Below are 18,774 nucleotides of genomic sequence, written 5' to 3' on the forward strand. Positions count from 1 at the left end.
TTACAACAGTCTTTTGAGATCAGTCTTCTTACTGTTTCACAAATAAACAGGATTAAAGAGATTTTGTTATTTCCAAGTTAAAATAGTAGTGTAATCAAGCTTCAGCCTTTAAATCTCCAGTTCTGGTTCCATCATGAATTTGTTAACAACTCAAAATGGAAAAAGCTGATCCTACCTGTTTAGACATATATACTCTTGAATAATGACTAAGAAAGTGCCCTTCCTCATCTGTATCTGTGATGTGGCCTCCATGTCCAAGGAAGACAGGAGTAGGTGTGTTAAGGTACCTTTTCTAACATGCAGCAGTGTTTAGCACCTCCCTGGAACTCTTCAGATAAAGGGTTTACTTTGAATGCTTATCCTACTATTGATTTCATTGTTGTTAATTTCAGAAGCATTGGGATGGGGCTCAGAACAATAGTTTATTTTCCAATGAGTTTCAGATTTATCACTTCTGTGTATAATCTTTTTTTGTCTTTTTGCCATTTCTTGGGCCACTCCCCTGGCATATGGAGGTTCCCAGGCCAGGGGTCCAATTGGAACTGTAGCAACCCCCCTACGCCAGAGCCACAGCAACGCGGGATCTGAGCCGCATCTGCAACCTACACCACAGCTCATGGCAATGCCGGATCCTAACCCACGGAGCAAGGCCAGGGATCGAACCACGCCACCTCATGGTTCCTAGTTGGATTCGTTAACCACTGAGCCACGACAGGTGTATACTTTATATGCTTTTGTGTATAATCTTTAGAAAATTTGCTTTTGCCCTGGAGTGGAGATGGTAGCCCAATAATTAACCTCTAGTTTTATGTTTATTTTTCTAATTTGTAAATCCAAATCCATAAATACTTTCAGATTTGCATTATATTACTTATTTTATGGGTTTGATAACTCAAAAATGTTTTGTTTAGCAATGGAAGTAACAGAAAAGCACACCTTTTTAAAAATCAGTTAAATCCATCCTTGAACCAGACATTATTGGTAGGCTTTTATATCAGTATTCTTCTTTATGCAGTTATTATAATGATTTTTCATAATTACTTCAGAATTAAATTTGTAATCAGGGCATAATTCTCTTGGATATTATAAATGTTTCCTGTCTGCACATCAGAAGCTTTGATGTTAGAAAAGGGCTAAAATACTTGGCTTTGTATGTGTGTTGGTGTTTGTTTTACTTGCGAAAAAGGGTTGCAGACTGAAATCAAAATTTCATATAATAAAGAGGAGCAGAGAAATTATAATTAAAAATTATCCCTAATGCCATCATCCAGGAATAACTAATAAGTCAGGAAAACTATTTACTAGGATATATATATGCTTTTGTTTTATCATTCTATCAGTATTTTTCCTACTTTTTAACAAAGTTAGTCATGTTGTGACATTGTTACCTTTTTACCACTTAATTATTACATTTTTTTAATCTATAAATGATCTTCCACAATTATGTACTGTAATGATTTATCTTCTGTTTAGGATATTTGTTATTTTTGCTATTTTTATTTATTTATCTCTTCAGTTATTTCTTTTATTTTTATGTATGTTTAAAGGTGCTATAGTTTGAATTGTTTTGTTCATTAGTTCTTTTTTTACAGTTGATTGTGTGCTTTGAACAACTTCCTAAAAGTGAAATTTAGACATTTAAGATTATGATCCTGTTTCAGGCATTTTATACATATTGCTAGATTCAATATTATAAGCATTTTAATATCTTTACACTAAAATTTATCAACTTTGTTTTGTTTTTAAGAATATGAAGATGGTGATCTATCATCTTGGATCAACAGGGAGAGGTTTCAGAATTATCTTACAATGGATGGCTTCCTCTTGTATGAACTTGGAGACACTGGTAACAAGCATATATACAACACTCCATGACTCTAAAAAAATTTCCTTTGACTGATTACTTAAATCTGTAGCGAATTAGGGTTTTGTTTTGTTTTTGGCCATTCCTACAGCATATAAAAGTTCCAGGGCCAGGGATCAAACCCACGCCACAGTAGTGACTCCAAGCCACTGCAGTGAAAATGCTGGATACTTAACCTTTTGCACCACAAGGGAATTCCTATAAGAAATGAGTTTTTAAATTCTGTTTCATAGTAGCATTCCTTCTTTCAGACCTGCAGTTCAACTTCTAGAGAATATGAAGTAATATTACCAAAGAACATACCTTTACATGTGGAATAATATTAGCTAGAAAGGGTTCATTAATAAAACTGATAGTGATAGGAAAAACAGATCTTGGATAATAAGAAAATGAGAAAAGTAACCAGAAGGCTATACTCAGGAGGCTGAATTTTTTTGTTTGTTTTTTTGTTTTTTTGCCATTTCTTGGGCCGCTCTTGAGGCATATGGAGGTTCCCAGGCTAGGGGTCTAATCAGAGCTGTAGCCGCCGGCCTATGTCAGAGCCATAGCAACTCAGGATCTGAGCCGCATCTGCAACCTACACCACAGCTCACGGCAACACCGGATCCTTAACCCACTGAGCAAGGCCAGGGATCGAACCTGCAACCTCATGGTTCCTAGTCGGATTCGTTAACCACTGCACCACGACGGGGACTCCAAGGCTGACTTTTTAATAGGAGCTGGAATACAACTTATCACAATCTTTGAAAGCCTGCTTGTACTTATGAAGCATAAAATTGGCATGGTTTCTTGAAGCTACATGATTGAAAATGTTAAGCAAAGCAAATATAAATGTAGATGCAGAAAAGAAAGCTCTAAGAAGCTAGAATGGTCTCAAACAGATAGAAACTGCAAAAATTATAACAAGCTAACCATGTAAGTTTTAGTAGGAAGTGTTTTGTAACTTTATAGAAATTTAAAAATAAGAAATAAGTCATGGTTAATGTTACCGCATTTGTGTCTATCCACAACGTTATGATAAGTAGGGTGAAGGTATAGTCTTAGATTAAAAGAATGGGAAAATGTTACTCAAGGCTCAGTTTTTTAATATGAGAAGTATAGGCATAGAATTTCCTTTTCATGATTTCCTCCTTTTGAATCTGATTAAGAATACAAAACAGAAGTGTTCTATCACATCCTTCTGTTACTTGGTAGCTTTCATGGGATGATCTTTGCTCTGTTTCCTCAGCGTGCTTTTTCTGTCTGGTGATGCTTCTGTCTTTGCTGTCCTTGCAGAGAGAGCTGTGCACTAGTTCAGTATTAGAAGTTGATGTGGATACTGTCAAAGACTAGGTTTACTTGCTAATTCATGCAGCCCCATGGAAAAGGAAAGGGGTGAGGGGGAAATGTCAGAATATGGTAGTTCTGCTTTCAGTACAGTGATCATAGGAGGCAGATGACCTCAAGGTAATTGAGATAGGCAGCTTTGGCCCTCTTCAGTGTCTTCTCCCAGGTTAATTTGGAAAGGAGTTGGCTATGGCAGTGTTTGTGTGCCCAATGTGATTGCCCTGATGAGGTGTCAGCTTTGGCTGTGACCCTGCTTTTCTTATCTGGCCACTTGTATAAGCCCTGCAACAGACTCCTTGTCCTTGGTGGCTTAGGGTCTGACTTAGACCCTTAGATCTAAAAACACTTAGGGTCTTTACCAGGGGTTCTGGAGACTGCAGGTCCCTGTGTCTTCTGACTCCTGCCTTTGCTCCTCTCTCTTTTCCAACCAACGTTGACTGTTCAATTTCTTTAAAATTCTGTACACCTTGAACCAGAGCACCATTAGACACTCTGTTTTCTTTGCCTGGAAATGGGCAGTGAATTTATACTCATCTGTCAAACTCAGACCTTAGGACAATCTGTCACTGATCCCTCAGAGTATCTTAGTGTACTTTAATCTTTTATAAACCCCATGTGTCCATCCTCCCAGTTTGTAATTGTTAATCATACGTCTGTGTGATTATCCTTCCCATAGACACTGCTTCTGCAAGAGCAGAGCTGTGTCTGTGCTCTTCACTGTGGCCTCAGGAACTAACCCAGTGCTGGGTACATTGCTCAGTGCTCAGTAATTGTGAAATTAATACTTGAGAAACTACCGGTGTTGGCCTTGGGAAGATGCTGGACATATCGTAGGCAAGAAAAACCTCATGAAGCACCTGAAAATTAAAGATATGTAGTCAGAACCAAACACTGAACAGGAAATGAATATTTCAAGAGAGGAAGTAAGCATTGTGAACTTAAGTTTTTAGCTGAAGATTAAAAGAAGAGTCAAGATTTAAAGGCATGCTTGTGTAGAATTTAAGTATGAAAGTAGAGAAGAAGTATTAGCATATGGGGCTGATACTGAAAGATTATTGATTTAATCCTATGTTTATATACCTACTCGGAGCCAGAAACTACCCCAGTATTTTTGTACATGTAATCTCCTTCCACTCTCCAAATAACTTTGCTATAGATACTAGTTTCTAAAATAAGTTTGATGTTTACTAAGGCTAAGTCACACAGCTAATAGATGATGTGCCTCGTGATCTCCTAGCCTGAACACAGTAGATGCTGCCATATTGTAGGGCCTGGTTTCCTGACTCCAGCACCAATGGTCTGGTTATTACATCATGCTGCCTTCCTAGAGGCTATCAGAAATGAATATCATTTATGTTCTACTTAGGGTTAAATAAATTCGAGTCCATTTCATATTGTTCATTATTACTAGCAAGTAGTAGCACATGGTACCAGAGGGAATAATATTGTTAAAATTTTTTCTTGTTCTATACCATTTTTTTAGAGCTGTGGTAATTTAGTATATTTCTTTCATCAACTTGTTTCTTATAGTTTTAGTTCTCAATAAAATACTTATTTTAGTCAGTTTGTGGGTAACTGAATTGTATTCAAAACATACAGTTTAATACACAAATTGTTAAATATTTACTATTTACATTTGGGGGATGGGAGGTAGGTGGGAATTTATCATTTTGAGTCAGTAATTCACTGTTTCACTCTCGTAAGCATAACGTGTGTAAGATAATTGAATTCTGAAAACTGTATACTAATTCCTTATTCATAGCTGCAGTAATAATTGAGATGTTTGTATAATGAGGGTTATATTGAATTTAGATGTCATTCCTAATTTCAGGAAAGCTCGTGGCTATTGCAGTTGTTGATGAGAAAAATACATCAATTGAACATACCAGGTATAGTGTTTTGAAATAGTTTTAAGCTTCAAATATCATCCAATTCAGACTTTACATGGCGTCAGATAAACTTGATATAGTATCTTACTTTTCCTGTAGTATTAGATATTAGATAAGGCAGCCAGTATCATAATTGAATATATTTTTCAGGTTAATGATATGGACTATTCATGTGGTTTTGTTCTTTCACAGATTAAAGTCAGTTATTCAGGAAGTTGCTAGAGATTATAGAGACCAGTTCCACAGGTAAATGTTTGCATTCTGGAAGATTTCATTTTCTTTGTTGAATTATGTTTTGTAATACAGCAAATTAAAAACAGGAATATTTCATACTTTCAAAGATGAATCAAGGAACTGAAGTGAATTACAGCATGTTTCATTTCTGTATAAATTGTTTGGACTTGAAGTTTGTTGCCATCTGCAGCAATAATTTCCCTCAGTCTATATACATTGTTTCTGCAGCTCTCAGAAAAGTAAAAGCAATTTAACTGATGAGGTTTTTCAACCGTAATGTATTCTATGGTTTGTGACTGTAACTCTTGAGAACTAAATAGACAAATTCAGAAGAGAGCAAGGTCACTTTGGCTTGAGATAATGGAATTAGCTTCTTCCAAATTCTTGTTAATGTTGATTTTTCGACCTCTTCCCATGAATCACAATTTTTTTGTTTGTTTGTTTTTGTTTTTGGCTGCATCTCTGGCATGTGGAAGTTCCTGGGCCAGCACTACAGGCAACCTAAGCCACTGCACCACAAGAGAACTCTGAATCATTAATGTTCTTAATGGCATCTAAAATGGTGAATCCTTTCCAGAGGTTTTCAATTTACTTTGCCCAAATCCATCAGAGAAATCACTATCCATGGCAGCTATGGCCTTAGGAAATGTGTGTCTTCAATAATAAGACTTGAAAGTCAGAATGACTCCTTGATCCATGGGCTGCAGAATGGATGTTTTGTTAGCAGGCATGAAAACAACATCAGTCTCATTGTCCATCTCCATTGGAGATCTTGGGCGACCAGGTATACTGTCAATGAGCAATAATACTTTGAAAGGAATCATTTTTTCTGACCATTAGGTCCCAACCGTGGGTCTTAAAGTATTCAGTAAACCATGTTATAAGTAGATGTGTTGCCTCCAGGTTTTGTTCATGATTAGAGTGCAGGCAGAGTAGATTTAGCACCTTTAACTTCCTTCAAGAACTTTTCTTTTGCATCACAGTATGGCTAACTCTTTGGTGCAAGAGGCCTAGCATTCAGTCTGTCTCTGCTTTTGACTCACTTTCCTCATTAAGCTTGAATTTTTGTAGCTTTTAAGGTGAGAAATATAGGACTCTGGCTTGAACATTCAGAGACCGTTGTATGGCTATTAACTGGTATGATATCAGTATTGTTGTATCTCAGGGAATAGGGAGACTTGAGGAGAGGGAGAGAGATGGGGAGACAGCTGGAGTGGCCAGAACATACACAATGTTTATTACTTAAGTGGTCTTGTATGCACGCAGTTCATGGTACCCCCAAATATCAACATAGTAATATCAAAGATCACTGCTCATAGATCACTATAGCAGATATAATAATAATGAAAAAATTTTAAATATTGTAAGAATTATCAAAAATGGCAATGATAGCCTTGTTTAGTGCAGGGTTGCCACAAACCTTAAATTTATAAAAAACACGATACTTGGAAACTTAAAGCAAAACACACTAAAATGAGGCTGCCTCTCTACTCTTACATTTGAGATAAAGTTAAATAAGCAATCACAATCAGATAAAGACAGATGATTGTAACAGAAACTCAAAGAATAACAGAACATTAAAAAATAGGTGATTTTTTCCTGTTTGCTGCATCAGTTAGTTACTGTCATGAGTCAATATACATTTGTTACACTTAGTTATTATCCCCCTTTTATTCTGAATCTTCTAATGATGTATCAATGATATGTATTTCTGCTGTTACATACTATAAAACCAAATAGAAGTATCTTAAAGGTTTGCACAATTCTTCAGTGTGTTTGTATCATAAGAGCCAGAAAAATTTATACTTTACTCTTTTTTGCATTTATTATATGTGATTTATATGTTAAATGTTTACAGCGTTTACATGTTTACCAAGCCCTAAGTTTAGTTCTTTGTATTTGTCCCTTTTTTTGCATTTAATATTGTTCTCTTTCTCTCTTTCTCTTTTTTTTTCCTTCTTCTTGTTTAGGGATTTTCAGTTTGGCCATATGGATGGAAATGAATATATAAATACCTTGCTGATGGAGTAAGTAAAATATTAAATGATGAAATGATTTTGTGTTCAATTCCATCAATTTTTAAATTTCTGTTTCTCAGAGACAGGCAGAAGGACTAATAGCTGAAAAAACAAACCTTTGGTATGTGGTGATGCAGGTATTCTCCCATTAAATATTGTACTTCAGTTTTTAAATCTATATTTTAATCTTAATATAACTTTAATATTGTTCTATACTAAAAACTCCTAATTTAATGTTGATAACTTATAGTACTTGAGAAAGAAAATGCCAAACTTGTAAATTTTGTGGTTTCTGTTAATATACACCTTAAGTTCAGTTTTTAATAACTAACTTAAGTAGAAAATTTTTCTTATTTTTTATTTTTTTACTTTTTTTGCCTTTTTTAGGGCCCCACCTGCAGCATATGGAGATTCCCAGGCTAGGGGTCGAATCAGCTATAGCTGCCGGCCTATACCACAGCCACAGCAATGTGGGATCCAAGCCATGTCTGCGACCTACACGGCACCTCACAGCAATGCCGGATCTTTAACCCACTGAGCAAGGCTAGGGCTTGAACCTGCATCCTCATGGATACTAGTCAGATTCGTTTCTGCTATGCCACAATGGGAACTCCTTCTTAAGTAGAAAATTTTTAACATTTAAGAATTAATTGCTATTCTAGAATTTATTTTAACATACTTAAAATAACTCAATAGAAAATATGCAATTTTAAAATAATATTATTGAGTATGTTTATGTTATAAAGCTCTGATTGTTACTTCAAGGAATTGATATTAGAAAACACATACCATACCTATATTGAATTAATAAATTTCAAATAAAAGCCTACTCTATTCAGTAGGCATTCAGTGGTATTTGCTTATATATTGTGTTTGGTCTTATTGATTCAGAAAATGAGTAAATTAGAATCCCTGTCTTCAGATGCTTATAGTCTGCTGGGTAAGGCAGCGTGATGAATACAGCACTATATGAGAAGGTCTCTGTGGTACAGAACTCTGAAAACAGAAACACCCCACCCTTACCCCAGTCCCAATGCACAGTAAAGCAGAAGGGTTTAGAAAACATTTGCCAGAGGAGGCAGTAATTATGAGAAAAAGAATGTGTGTATATATATGTATGATATATATGTATGACTGGGTCCCTATACTGTAGAGCAGAAATTAACATGACACTGTAAGTCAACCATAATTTAAAAAGAGAGCAAGAGAAAGACATTCTAAAGAATGAGAAGTTAGCTGAAGCCTGCAGAGAGGTTATTTCAGGCAGAGCATAATAACAGACACAACAGCATTTGGAAAATGGGACTTAAAATAGCCTGGATGTGAAGATGGGGAAAGCCCTAAAGAACTTGTCTGGTGGCATTGAGGCCCAGTTAAAACAGATGGTACCCTGTTGGTTCCTCTCTTGCTTTGCTTGGCAGCTTTGGTGTAGCAGACACCTTCCTTCATTGCTACAAGGCATTAGGTTAAATGAATGTCTGCCATTTTCCAACTAAGAAAACTGGGGAAATAAAAACCCACAGTAACATGCATAATTTTCAAATAAGTGCATGAAGTTAAAACATAGCATTTTCTTTACTCATTTATAGTCAATTCATTATCCTTATTCCAATAAGAGTTTGAGAGGGCGGGTTTACCAAAGATATAAAGTACTAGATATAATGTATAATGAAGAAATTAAGACAAAGGTAAATGAAATAGTTACACAATTTTTAAAGGTACTTAAGTTGAGTTTAATACTCCAGACAGAGTAGAAAAACATTTACACATTTCCCATCACCTATAAAATAATTTTTACCTAGAGGAGTATGGTTGACCTGGTGGAAACCTAAGAGAAATTGCTATGTTATATAATCTCATTTCTATTGTAGTAGAAATATATTTTAATAGAATTTTTACAGTATATGTAGTAGGGACTTTGATATAGCCCTTTTTTAATGTCCTTGTAAGCCAATAAAGTGATGCAGTGTAACATTATTGGCAAAGGGCCAAAGCAGTTTGCATCTGATAACTCCTTAATCAGAATAATATTCAGAATTTCTAGGGATGGATGGACATTCCTTCCTTCATGAGAAGTATTTCTAATTCGAGTTGTGAGATAGTAGAAATTTTGCTACAGTTATGGTCAAAGAACAATAATCTCTACCACCAACCCCTTATTTTTTTTTAATTTATTTGCTTTTTTTGAAAGAAGAGAGAAGGCATATAATGATTGTTATATAATAAGCAAAAGGCCTTAATGAGCACTTTACCGTGTCACCACCTCTGGACTAAGTGGTCAATGTATGTTTTCTAACTTTTACAGTGACTCAGTAAGGTGTAAGTACTATTATTATTTCCATTTTATATAGATGGGAAATTGAAATTTCTTAGAAGAAACTCAAGGAAGTTAAATAATATGCCAAAGGATGCCCAACAAGTAAGTCAAAGAGATCCAGTCCTTAAATCCAGATCTCTCTTACTCCCAAAGCTCTTAATTCCTATAACATCAATATTGACAGATAAATTAGTAGAATCTAGTTAACTGTTGATGCCTAAAAGTTTTTAAGTTAGGGAAAATATGATATCATATAAGGTAGTTATTCTGTAGCATTGAGTATGTTTTTTACTTTTTCTCAAGAAAATAGGGTACTCTCAGACCTTTGTCTATTAAATTATTTTGTATTAGGTTTTTGTGAGTATCATTAAGAGGGAATAGGATGAGGTATTATTTTTTATAGTTATTCAAATTCAATTTTTTCAGAACAAATTGTTTCTAGTTCAGCTGTATATTTAACTTTTTCATAAGACGTATTTTTATAGGAAAGCCAGTTTCTAATCCATTCCATAAAAATAGAATTTTTTTTGATACTGATGCATTATGATGATAACCAGTAACTAAACTGCTCTAAGTCAGAAAGTTGTCTCATATTCTTATACTAACAAGAATGAAGCTGTTTTTTTTGTTTGTTTGTTTTTGTCTTTCTTGCCTTTTCTAGGGCTGCTCCCCCGGCATATGGAGGTTCCCAGGCTAGGGGTCTAATTGGAGCTGTAGCTGCTGGCTTATGTCAGAGCCATAGCAGCGCCGGATCTGAGCCGCATCTATGACCTACACCACAGCTCACAGCAATGCCGGATCCTTAACCCACTGAGCAGGCCAGGGATCAAACCTGCAACCTTGTGGTTCTTAGTCGGATTTGTTAACCACTGAGCCACAACGGGAACTCCTGTGTTTTTTTGTTTTCTTTTTAAATTACACAGTTAACTCTTGCCTGATATTAATAGTGGATAATAAAGCACCCTGATACCCAGTAGCATAAAGCAGTAATCATTTATTGTTTCTTTCTTGTATGGGGTTGGCTGACACTGTCTAGACGCAGCCGGATGTGGCTCCAGGCTGTCAGTTAGGTTCAGGTCTATCCCACGTGTCTTCCACATCCTTCACCCTGGAGAGATATTTTCCTGGGGAGGTTCTGGTAATCACACAAACACAAGAAGGCAAGTGCATTTCAAACCTCTGATTCAGTCATTTCTGTGCCTTCCTGTTGTAGATCACACAGTTGAGCCCAACATCAGGGATCAGATGAGCATGTTTTGTCTCACTGGAAGAAGGACGTGGCTTGGGGGGCATAGAGAGTTATAAGCAAAAGAGCAATCTCCTGGACTCAGTTACTTGTGTGCTGATAATGCAGTGGTGCAAATTGTTTCTGCTCTAGAGTTTTGTACTTTTGCATCATACATCCATCTACACATGTGAATAACCATAAACTGATGTGTAGGTGGCATACAGAATTAAGTACCTTCCTTTTATGATGATGTAAAGACCTATCCTTGAAGGAAAAAATTAAAGATTATTTAAAGTAAATGACACATTAGTAATATTGCAGTTTTTGTCTGCAAGCTGAATTGATGTTTAGTGTATCACTGAAGCATCCGTGAGGTTGGGGTGATTATATTGTGGGGTAGTTGGGAATTCAGAGAATTTGTAGTAATATTTATTGAACCTGTATTATGTACAAGAATGTGCTGGATATTCAGCTTGAATTTTCTCATTTAATTTCTATAACAAGATAGGTACCCTCCCCTTTATATATTTATAAATGGAAAACAGGCTTAAACTAAGTTATGGGAAAGCATTAGATTTGAACACAGGCATTGACTCTGGAGAATAGCTCTTCTCACTCTAGTTGCCTGAACACCATTTACTGAATTGGGTTTTTTATGATTAACAGTGATGGTATTTAAGATAAAAGTTATCACAAGGAATAATATTGCCCATAAACTGATATTTCATATGTCATCATTTTTATCCTTAGGTTTAATTGTGAATACTCAGCTCTCTGTTCTTGTGTGCTAGAATGTTTTTCATAAATGTTACTTAGCTATTTTTTAAATTGATGCACAATATCTCCTTTTATACTTTATTTAGGTATGATACAAATAAATATCAGAATATTTGTTGCCTCTGTGTTTAATGTTTACTTTGATTTCTTTTTCTATTTTTAGTGAGTTGAAAGTCCCAACTGTGGTCGTACTGAATACTTCAAACCAACAATACTTTTTACTAGATAGGCAGATTAAGAATGCAGAAGACATGGTCCAGTTCATTAATAACATTTTGGATGGCACAGTAAATGTAAGCTGTTTACTTTAATTTCAAAGGGGTGATGGGAGGAGAAAAGAGTTCTGATTCTGAAAGGAAGAGTCAGCCATCACCTGGGGTGAGGGGCCAGCCTCCATCCTTGCTTCTCTCACATTATAGGTAGAGTCATATTCCCAGGACCTGAGTGGCAGAGGCTGCTAGTGGGTGGGATGTTCCTTTAAGGGTTATTTGGAATTTAGGTTGTCATAGTGATTGGGAGACATGTTGGCCTTTAGAATCAGATGCCCAAGGATGGCATTTAGAGTCAGATGGCTGAGGATGCTCTGAGGGCTGCAGGGCACAGAGTTGTCTGATAGTGAACTTTCCTGGCTCTCATTATATCTCTGGATTCAAGAGTATAATTAGATTCAGTTATTTAGACTGGCTTTCTTTAAAAAAAAAAAATGTGAATTATACCTGTTTCTTAAAAGATAGGGAAATGTATTGAGAATCAGCCCCAGTTCCAAATGTAATCATGTAAAATATTTCTTAGAAATAATAGAGATAATCTTAACTTTTTTTTTTCCAGAAGGCATTCTGCAGTATTTTTCAAACTCGGTCGTAACCTGTATTAGAGGGTTATGAAATCACTTCAGCAGGCTGTGACCAACAATGCATCTTAATCAGTATATTAGAATAAAACAGAAAAAAAAAACCAAACAAACATGAGATATCAGTGCTTTCCTGAACTTTATTATTTCGTGAGACTTGTTTCAGCTTTACAAACTATACTTGAAAGTTGGCTAACAGATTAACAAGTATTTCTTTGAAAGCACTCTTAATCACATAGTAGGAATGTTATATTTGTGACGATAACACTTACTGAAATGAAGTTCCCCTGTGTAAGTGAGAACCCTTCTGTTTGTAAGTAAGTGAAATTCAAGGAATGTGCCAGACAGACTTCACAGATGGCTGGTGCATGAATTTGATTGATTTTTATCAGGAATTTTTCTCCCTCTACCTTGCATTACTTTTTTCATTTTGGCTTCCACACTAAGGGAAACTCTACCTAGAAGATAGCAAAAATAAACGTAACCCTCTCTCAGCCACACGCACAGAATAGGCAGGCCTCACTCCAGGTGGGTCAGTCTCAGCTGAGCAGCTTGGATTGTGAACAGGGAGAGTACATTTTCAGAGGCGAATCAGACTGTGTTCACACAGGAAAGCAGAAGGAAGGCAGGACAGAAAAACCAGTAAATGTTTCCTACGTGGCTCTTTCAGGTGCTTTATGTAATCTTGTGGTCAGCCCTTAACCTGCAGTTGTAAAATGCTCAGAAAAATGAAGTCATACTATTTAAGTAACAATTTTTTTTTCTAATTAAATTTAAGGCCCAAGGAGGTGATAGCATTGTCCAGAGATTGAAAAGAATAGTATTTGATGCCAAATCTACTATTGTGGTAAGTTGTGACAGTTCAGTGTCACTGATAATACCTTAGGTTATATCTAAGGTAAAATATGGAGTTTCAAAGGAATTGGTAAAAATGTATCTTCTTAACTTGCACATTAAGAACTAGTCCATGTTTATGTTAAGAAAAGTTACTCATCAGGTGGAAATTAAGTTTCAGTTATTCATTTCTGTTTGATTATAAGTTAACTAGAATTCAGAATCACTCAGCTTGATAGCACAACTTTGAGAGTTTCATTCTTCTCCCTGCTCTTTTCAGCCCTTGGATCTGAACCCTTCTTACTGAGATCTCTTACTATCCCAGTCTCAACTTTTAGGCAGCTTAGTGTAGGGCAACCCTAAATTTGTTGGAGTCTTAAATTTAGGTCTGGTTGTTGCTGTCTTGAGCTACTCCAAGGGAATTTTCAATCACTATGGCCAAAAGCAAAGTGGAGCTAATAATCTCCTTCTATTGGTGAAAAGTAAATTCTGATAACCTCTTACTTACTCCATGTATCCTTTGGTTTCTCAGTTACCTTCTTTCCATGGATTGGGCTCATACCACATTATGTCTGGTTGCTGCTCCAGCCACCACTTGGTTTCCTCACTTCCCCAGGCCCTGTCTCCAGTCCATTCTGTACATCTCTACATAATTAATAATACCAAAGCAATTGGTTTTGATCACTTTCTTTCCCGTCTCCAGTGATGCACATCAGAATTCCCTGTCCTTAGTCTTTGAGCTCATGCTGTACCTTGGTCTGCATTTTTCTTACTCACACTTAAATTTCTGCCTCAACACATCTTTATTATGTGAAGCCTTATTACATTATCTCAAGCCGAAGTGACCTTGCTCTCCTCTGAATTGCCTATTTAGTTCTCAAGAGTCACAACCCATAGAATATATTATGGTTGAAAACCCTGATCAGTTAAATTGCTTTTACTTTTCTGGGAGCTGAGGAGACAGTATATAGACTGAGGGAAATTATTGCTGCTTTAGTGCTAACCAGAAAAGTAAAAAATGTTAAAAATGTTGGGTAAAGAGATACTGCCTTCTTTAACCAGCCTTCTCAGTAGCAGATAGATTCCTGCAGCCAAGATTCAGCTGTTGGGCACATAAAGCCATCTCAAAGAGACCTTTGTGATTTATGTAAGAAAAATAAATGTCTCTAAAGGTAATGGAGAATTTGGTACCTTTTTCTGCTGCCAGTAGCTGGTTACACAAACACACACACACACAAGTATACAATTTCTATCTCTTACAATGTCTTTAACATGGTAGTTACTACAGAAAAAATGACATTGGAGAAAAAAGAATCTATACACTTAGGTGTAACTGGGTCACCATGCTGTACAGTAGAAAATTGACAGAACACTGTAAAGCAGCTATAATGAAAAATAAAAATCATTATATTAAAAAAAGAAAGAAATGTTGACATTGATTCATTGGAAGTAAAAGCAGGTTGGATGGCAGCAAGAGGAAGAAATTTGTGGAGTTTTAAGTTCATTTGTGCATTTTATGTCGGGATCCATCTGTGGGAATTGAGCTGCACTTCTCTTTCCACAGTCTATATTCAAGAGCTCTCCACTCATGGGCTGCTTTCTCTTTGGCCTGCCACTGGGTGTCATCAGCATCATGTGCTACGGCATCTACACAGCCGACACAGATGGAGGTTACATAGAAGAACGATATGAAGTGTCCAAAAGTGAGACAGAAAGCCCAGAACCGGTAGAAGAGAGCAAAGAACAGCAGGAGCCCAGGAGCGGAGACCCTCTGGTGCCTGCGGTGCAAGAACCCAAAGATGTATTAGAGAAGAAGAAAGATTGAGACTTTACTAGGATAAAATATTTGATAGGATTTCAAATTATTAAGGAGTCTATTTATTGAATTTAGACATTTAATCATGACCTCTAAAGAAGAGAACATGGCATTTGTATTTTGCTATTATCAACTGCATGGGTTATAAAACTGTCCTTCCGTAAATGGGGAGATCTTTGGAGTGAAGAGATGAAATGTTTGTCTAAAACAAACAAAATCAAAACTCCATCAAAGTTTACCTTACAGATGTTGTTATACCAGATCAGTTCTATTCGCATGTTTCTCTATCTGAAAAGTCTGTGACAAAGTTAATATTCTTGGGCAGAATATTTAAATTGGCTGGTCAGGTGGAAGATCCACGTGTGATAGGGAAATAAAACCTTCACCCCTATCATCCATTCTCCTCATGTTTTGGGAAAGATTTCTATGGACAAAATTAAGTCTTTAAAATTTAGACACTTTAAGGAAAACTAGTAACTTTTTCCAAGTATCAAATTAAGGTTATGAGATGAAAAATAATTTGGTTTTATATAGAATAGTGATTTTATTTTGTTATTACTTTTAAAGGAGAGGAAGTGTTGCTTTTTATCTTTATACTCAGTTGCATTATAAAATTTTCATATGGGCCAACATAGTGGGGAAAAAAAAATAGACTTCAGTTTAATCTTTGCAGCATAAACAGGATTTACTTGGATCCGTGATTTCAAATGATGCCCTGGACACTCAGAAGGTGTCTTGGTACAAGAAGGGGGCAGGGTGTGTCTCTGTTACTGCTGTGCTGGTTTAGCCAGAACAGCCTGCTTTTATTTTTGTTTATATTTTGGGAGTTCTTCTGAAAGATTTCTTTGATAAAAAGCTCCTGCTGCTTTTTAAAAAGTAATATATATCCTATTTTTATGTTGATGTTAATGATAACTTATGATCTAATGTATATGTGATGTGTATATATCTTTTGTATACACATCACACATACATATACACATGTAAAATTTATTGACATGTAATATTATGGGCATGTCTATGTTCATAATGAGTCATGAGTGACATAATCAGCCTTTTAAGAAAATTCAGGTCCAAGATTAAAAAGATCTGCCAGTTACCTTCTCCATCCTCCCAGTTCTGTTATCCAGTTTATCCTCTCATCTCTTCATAATGGGATAACATAGGAATTCTCTACCAAGTAATGTACAAAAATTGATATTTTCTTTTATAATGGTATGGAATGTTCATTGTAGATTAGTTTATTTTTGAGGCTTTCATTTTAGCTAAGTTTAGGATTTTTAGTAGGTGACTATTGGGTAATTATTCATTGAGTTAGTAAACATTTAAAAATGTGTTATCACTTTAAAAATATGTAATTCATGGTCATGATGCTGAAGCTGTTTAGGGCTATGGTCCCCAGGGCAGCCTGTGGTTGTTTCTGATATCATGCTGATCAATACTAACCTGAAGCTCTTGTTATCCTAAGTGTTAAGGAGTGACTAGTAATTGCTTTCTTACACTTATTAGTATATAATAATTACTTATTCTTAAGTACCCCTTTGATTTTGGCACCCCGTTATTACAGTTTTTATAAATGAGGAACATACTCAGTCACAGGAAATTTCAGGAAATACTGAAATGAAACGTTATTCTTAAGTAGAAATTGGAGATAAATGCTGTTAATTTAACAAGGACATTCCTGTCTAAAGAGTAATAGCGATTCTTTTGAAGGATAAGTATTAATGTCCGCAGTGGCCAAGCTTGTTTGCGGCAGTGAGAAGCTCAGGTAAGCACAGGTGCCTCATTTGAGTCTCAGCCTAGTAGGAAAGTAAAAAGCTTAGCCACCACCACTGACAGGGGAAAGTGTTGTAAAAATGTCATTGCTTTTTTTCTTCATGCTTATCACTGTCATATCTGTCATCTGCACAGTTTTGTCTTTTGTCAAGCACACCTATAAATTAAAAAGCAAAACAGGGAAAAGGAAAAAAAAAAAAGCAAAGCTTAATATGTATCAACAAAATCCAGTGATCTTTGTATTCTGAGATTTTCTTGTTTATAAATTAATGCCTTAGTTTTCTGTTATCTTTTCACAAGTCTATACTGTTGCCTCATATTCTGTTTGTGTTTTAAATGTGTAAATGGTTTATAAGTGAATAATTATTTTGTATTAAAATTTTGCCTTTTATTTGTCTCTAGGATACTGTCTCAGTAGCCTTACAAAAGAGATTTAAAATGTTTGCTCACTAGTGAGGTTTTCTCCTCAATGTGATATCAGAGTTTACTAGGAATGCTATTTTTATTTCAGGAAAAATTATTTCAAAATAAAGGTAGGTTTCTCCATGAGTCTGTTAGAAGAACATAGACAACCCAGTTGAGTGGTGCATCCTGCTTTGATTACATGTCCATAGGTGGACAGTCCTTCAGTAAATTGGAGTTTTGCCTTCTCTTTCAGTTGCAATAAAGTTCTGCTTCTAACTTCTGAAGTTCAAAATTTTAGATGCTTACTATTGCTGACTCTGGTGCTCAGACAGTTTTTAAAGCTATTTCAAAGAGAGAAAGTGCACATGTTTTTATTGAGCTATGCACCCTGTTACAGCTTGCGGTCTTTTTTGTTTCATCATATCCATTGATATTTCTCTAGCTATTTGAAACTGCTATCTGAAACTTATCTGAGGTGTATTAGACCTGGCATTTTCATTTTATTCTTCACACATACTGCTCCCTGGTATCTGAATTAGAAATAACATTACGAGCCAAATACCTAGAGGCTGAAGGACGGGTCTATATGAATAGCAAAACAGTTAACTATATTGATTTTATTTAGCGGATTTCTGTTCTTGTGATGTTTCTTGTATTTTTGTTTCAGGGACTTTTTGGGGATTGATTTTTCAAGATGTGATTTAAATATTTTCATCATTGCTTCATATAATATGGAGGTAGGACAGGGAAAAATTACTCAGCTATTCTTAATATGCAGAAATTGTTCAAACAAACGACTATAGGATGTTAGACTATCAATTAAATGGTGGAATTAGGTTTACCATTTTATTTTTATAAATATATATTTTTTCTGAATGTGTCTGAGTCCAAGAGTGGGCAAAAAATATTTTCTACTTTGGACTAATCTATAAAGGTTTTTGAAAGTCTGTATTACTAACTTGTTGATGTCATGATACCTGCCTTAAGGCACCAGTTGTAAACCTTCATTTTTCTAAAATAAATTAATTGAAAACATAATTGTTTATTTTTACTGTTTATCTTTTGGTTTTCTGGGACATAAATATTTCTCTGTGCAAGCAGAGAGGACACCTAAGACTGATCTTCCACAAAATGTTTTTCCTCATTTTTTAAAGTGGCCCCCCTGTGACATGGAAATTCCTGGGCCATGGGTGACCTAAGCCGCTGCGGTGACAACACTGGATCCTTAACCTGCTGTGCTACAGTTAATTGTTAAATTATTTGTTACTGTAGAAACATGGTCTTAAAATTTAAACAGACTTGAGAGAGATCAGATTATAATTCTTTAAGATGAAGAACCTGAGATTCATAGGTTTGATATATTTTGTATTTGTAAAACCTGGTCATCTTAAGTTTAAAGTTAGGATAATTGGATGTGAGTCTTGGGTCAACTGCTAAAGT

The 18,774-nt window shown here is 35.6% G+C and overlaps 1 protein-coding gene across 3 annotated transcripts in view; it reads left to right on the forward strand.

Annotated features, from left to right (window-relative positions):
- TMX3 (thioredoxin related transmembrane protein 3) overlaps positions 1-18,372 on the forward strand; it is a 43,105-nt gene extending 24,733 nt beyond the window's left edge. For 2 of the 3 annotated variants that reach the window (XM_005654478.3, XM_021099371.1), the window contains 7 exons: positions 1,748-1,846; positions 5,022-5,079; positions 5,272-5,325; positions 7,284-7,340; positions 11,817-11,946; positions 13,282-13,350; positions 14,902-18,372. In XM_005654478.3, the coding sequence (XP_005654535.1) occupies positions 1,748-1,846; positions 5,022-5,079; positions 5,272-5,325; positions 7,284-7,340; positions 11,817-11,946; positions 13,282-13,350; positions 14,902-15,162 (728 nt within the window). In that variant the 3' untranslated portion in view covers positions 15,163-18,372. Of the gene's footprint in view, positions 1-1,747; positions 1,847-5,021; positions 5,080-5,271; positions 5,326-7,283; positions 7,341-9,682; positions 9,751-11,816; positions 11,947-13,281; positions 13,351-14,901 lie in introns of all 3 variants that reach the window. The other variant, XR_002345979.1, reaches the window with a different exon arrangement.

The sequence above is a fragment of the Sus scrofa genome, chromosome 1 (genome assembly GCF_000003025.6).
Source record: "Sus scrofa isolate TJ Tabasco breed Duroc chromosome 1, Sscrofa11.1, whole genome shotgun sequence".
Taxonomy (NCBI): Eukaryota; Metazoa; Chordata; class Mammalia; order Artiodactyla; family Suidae; genus Sus; species Sus scrofa.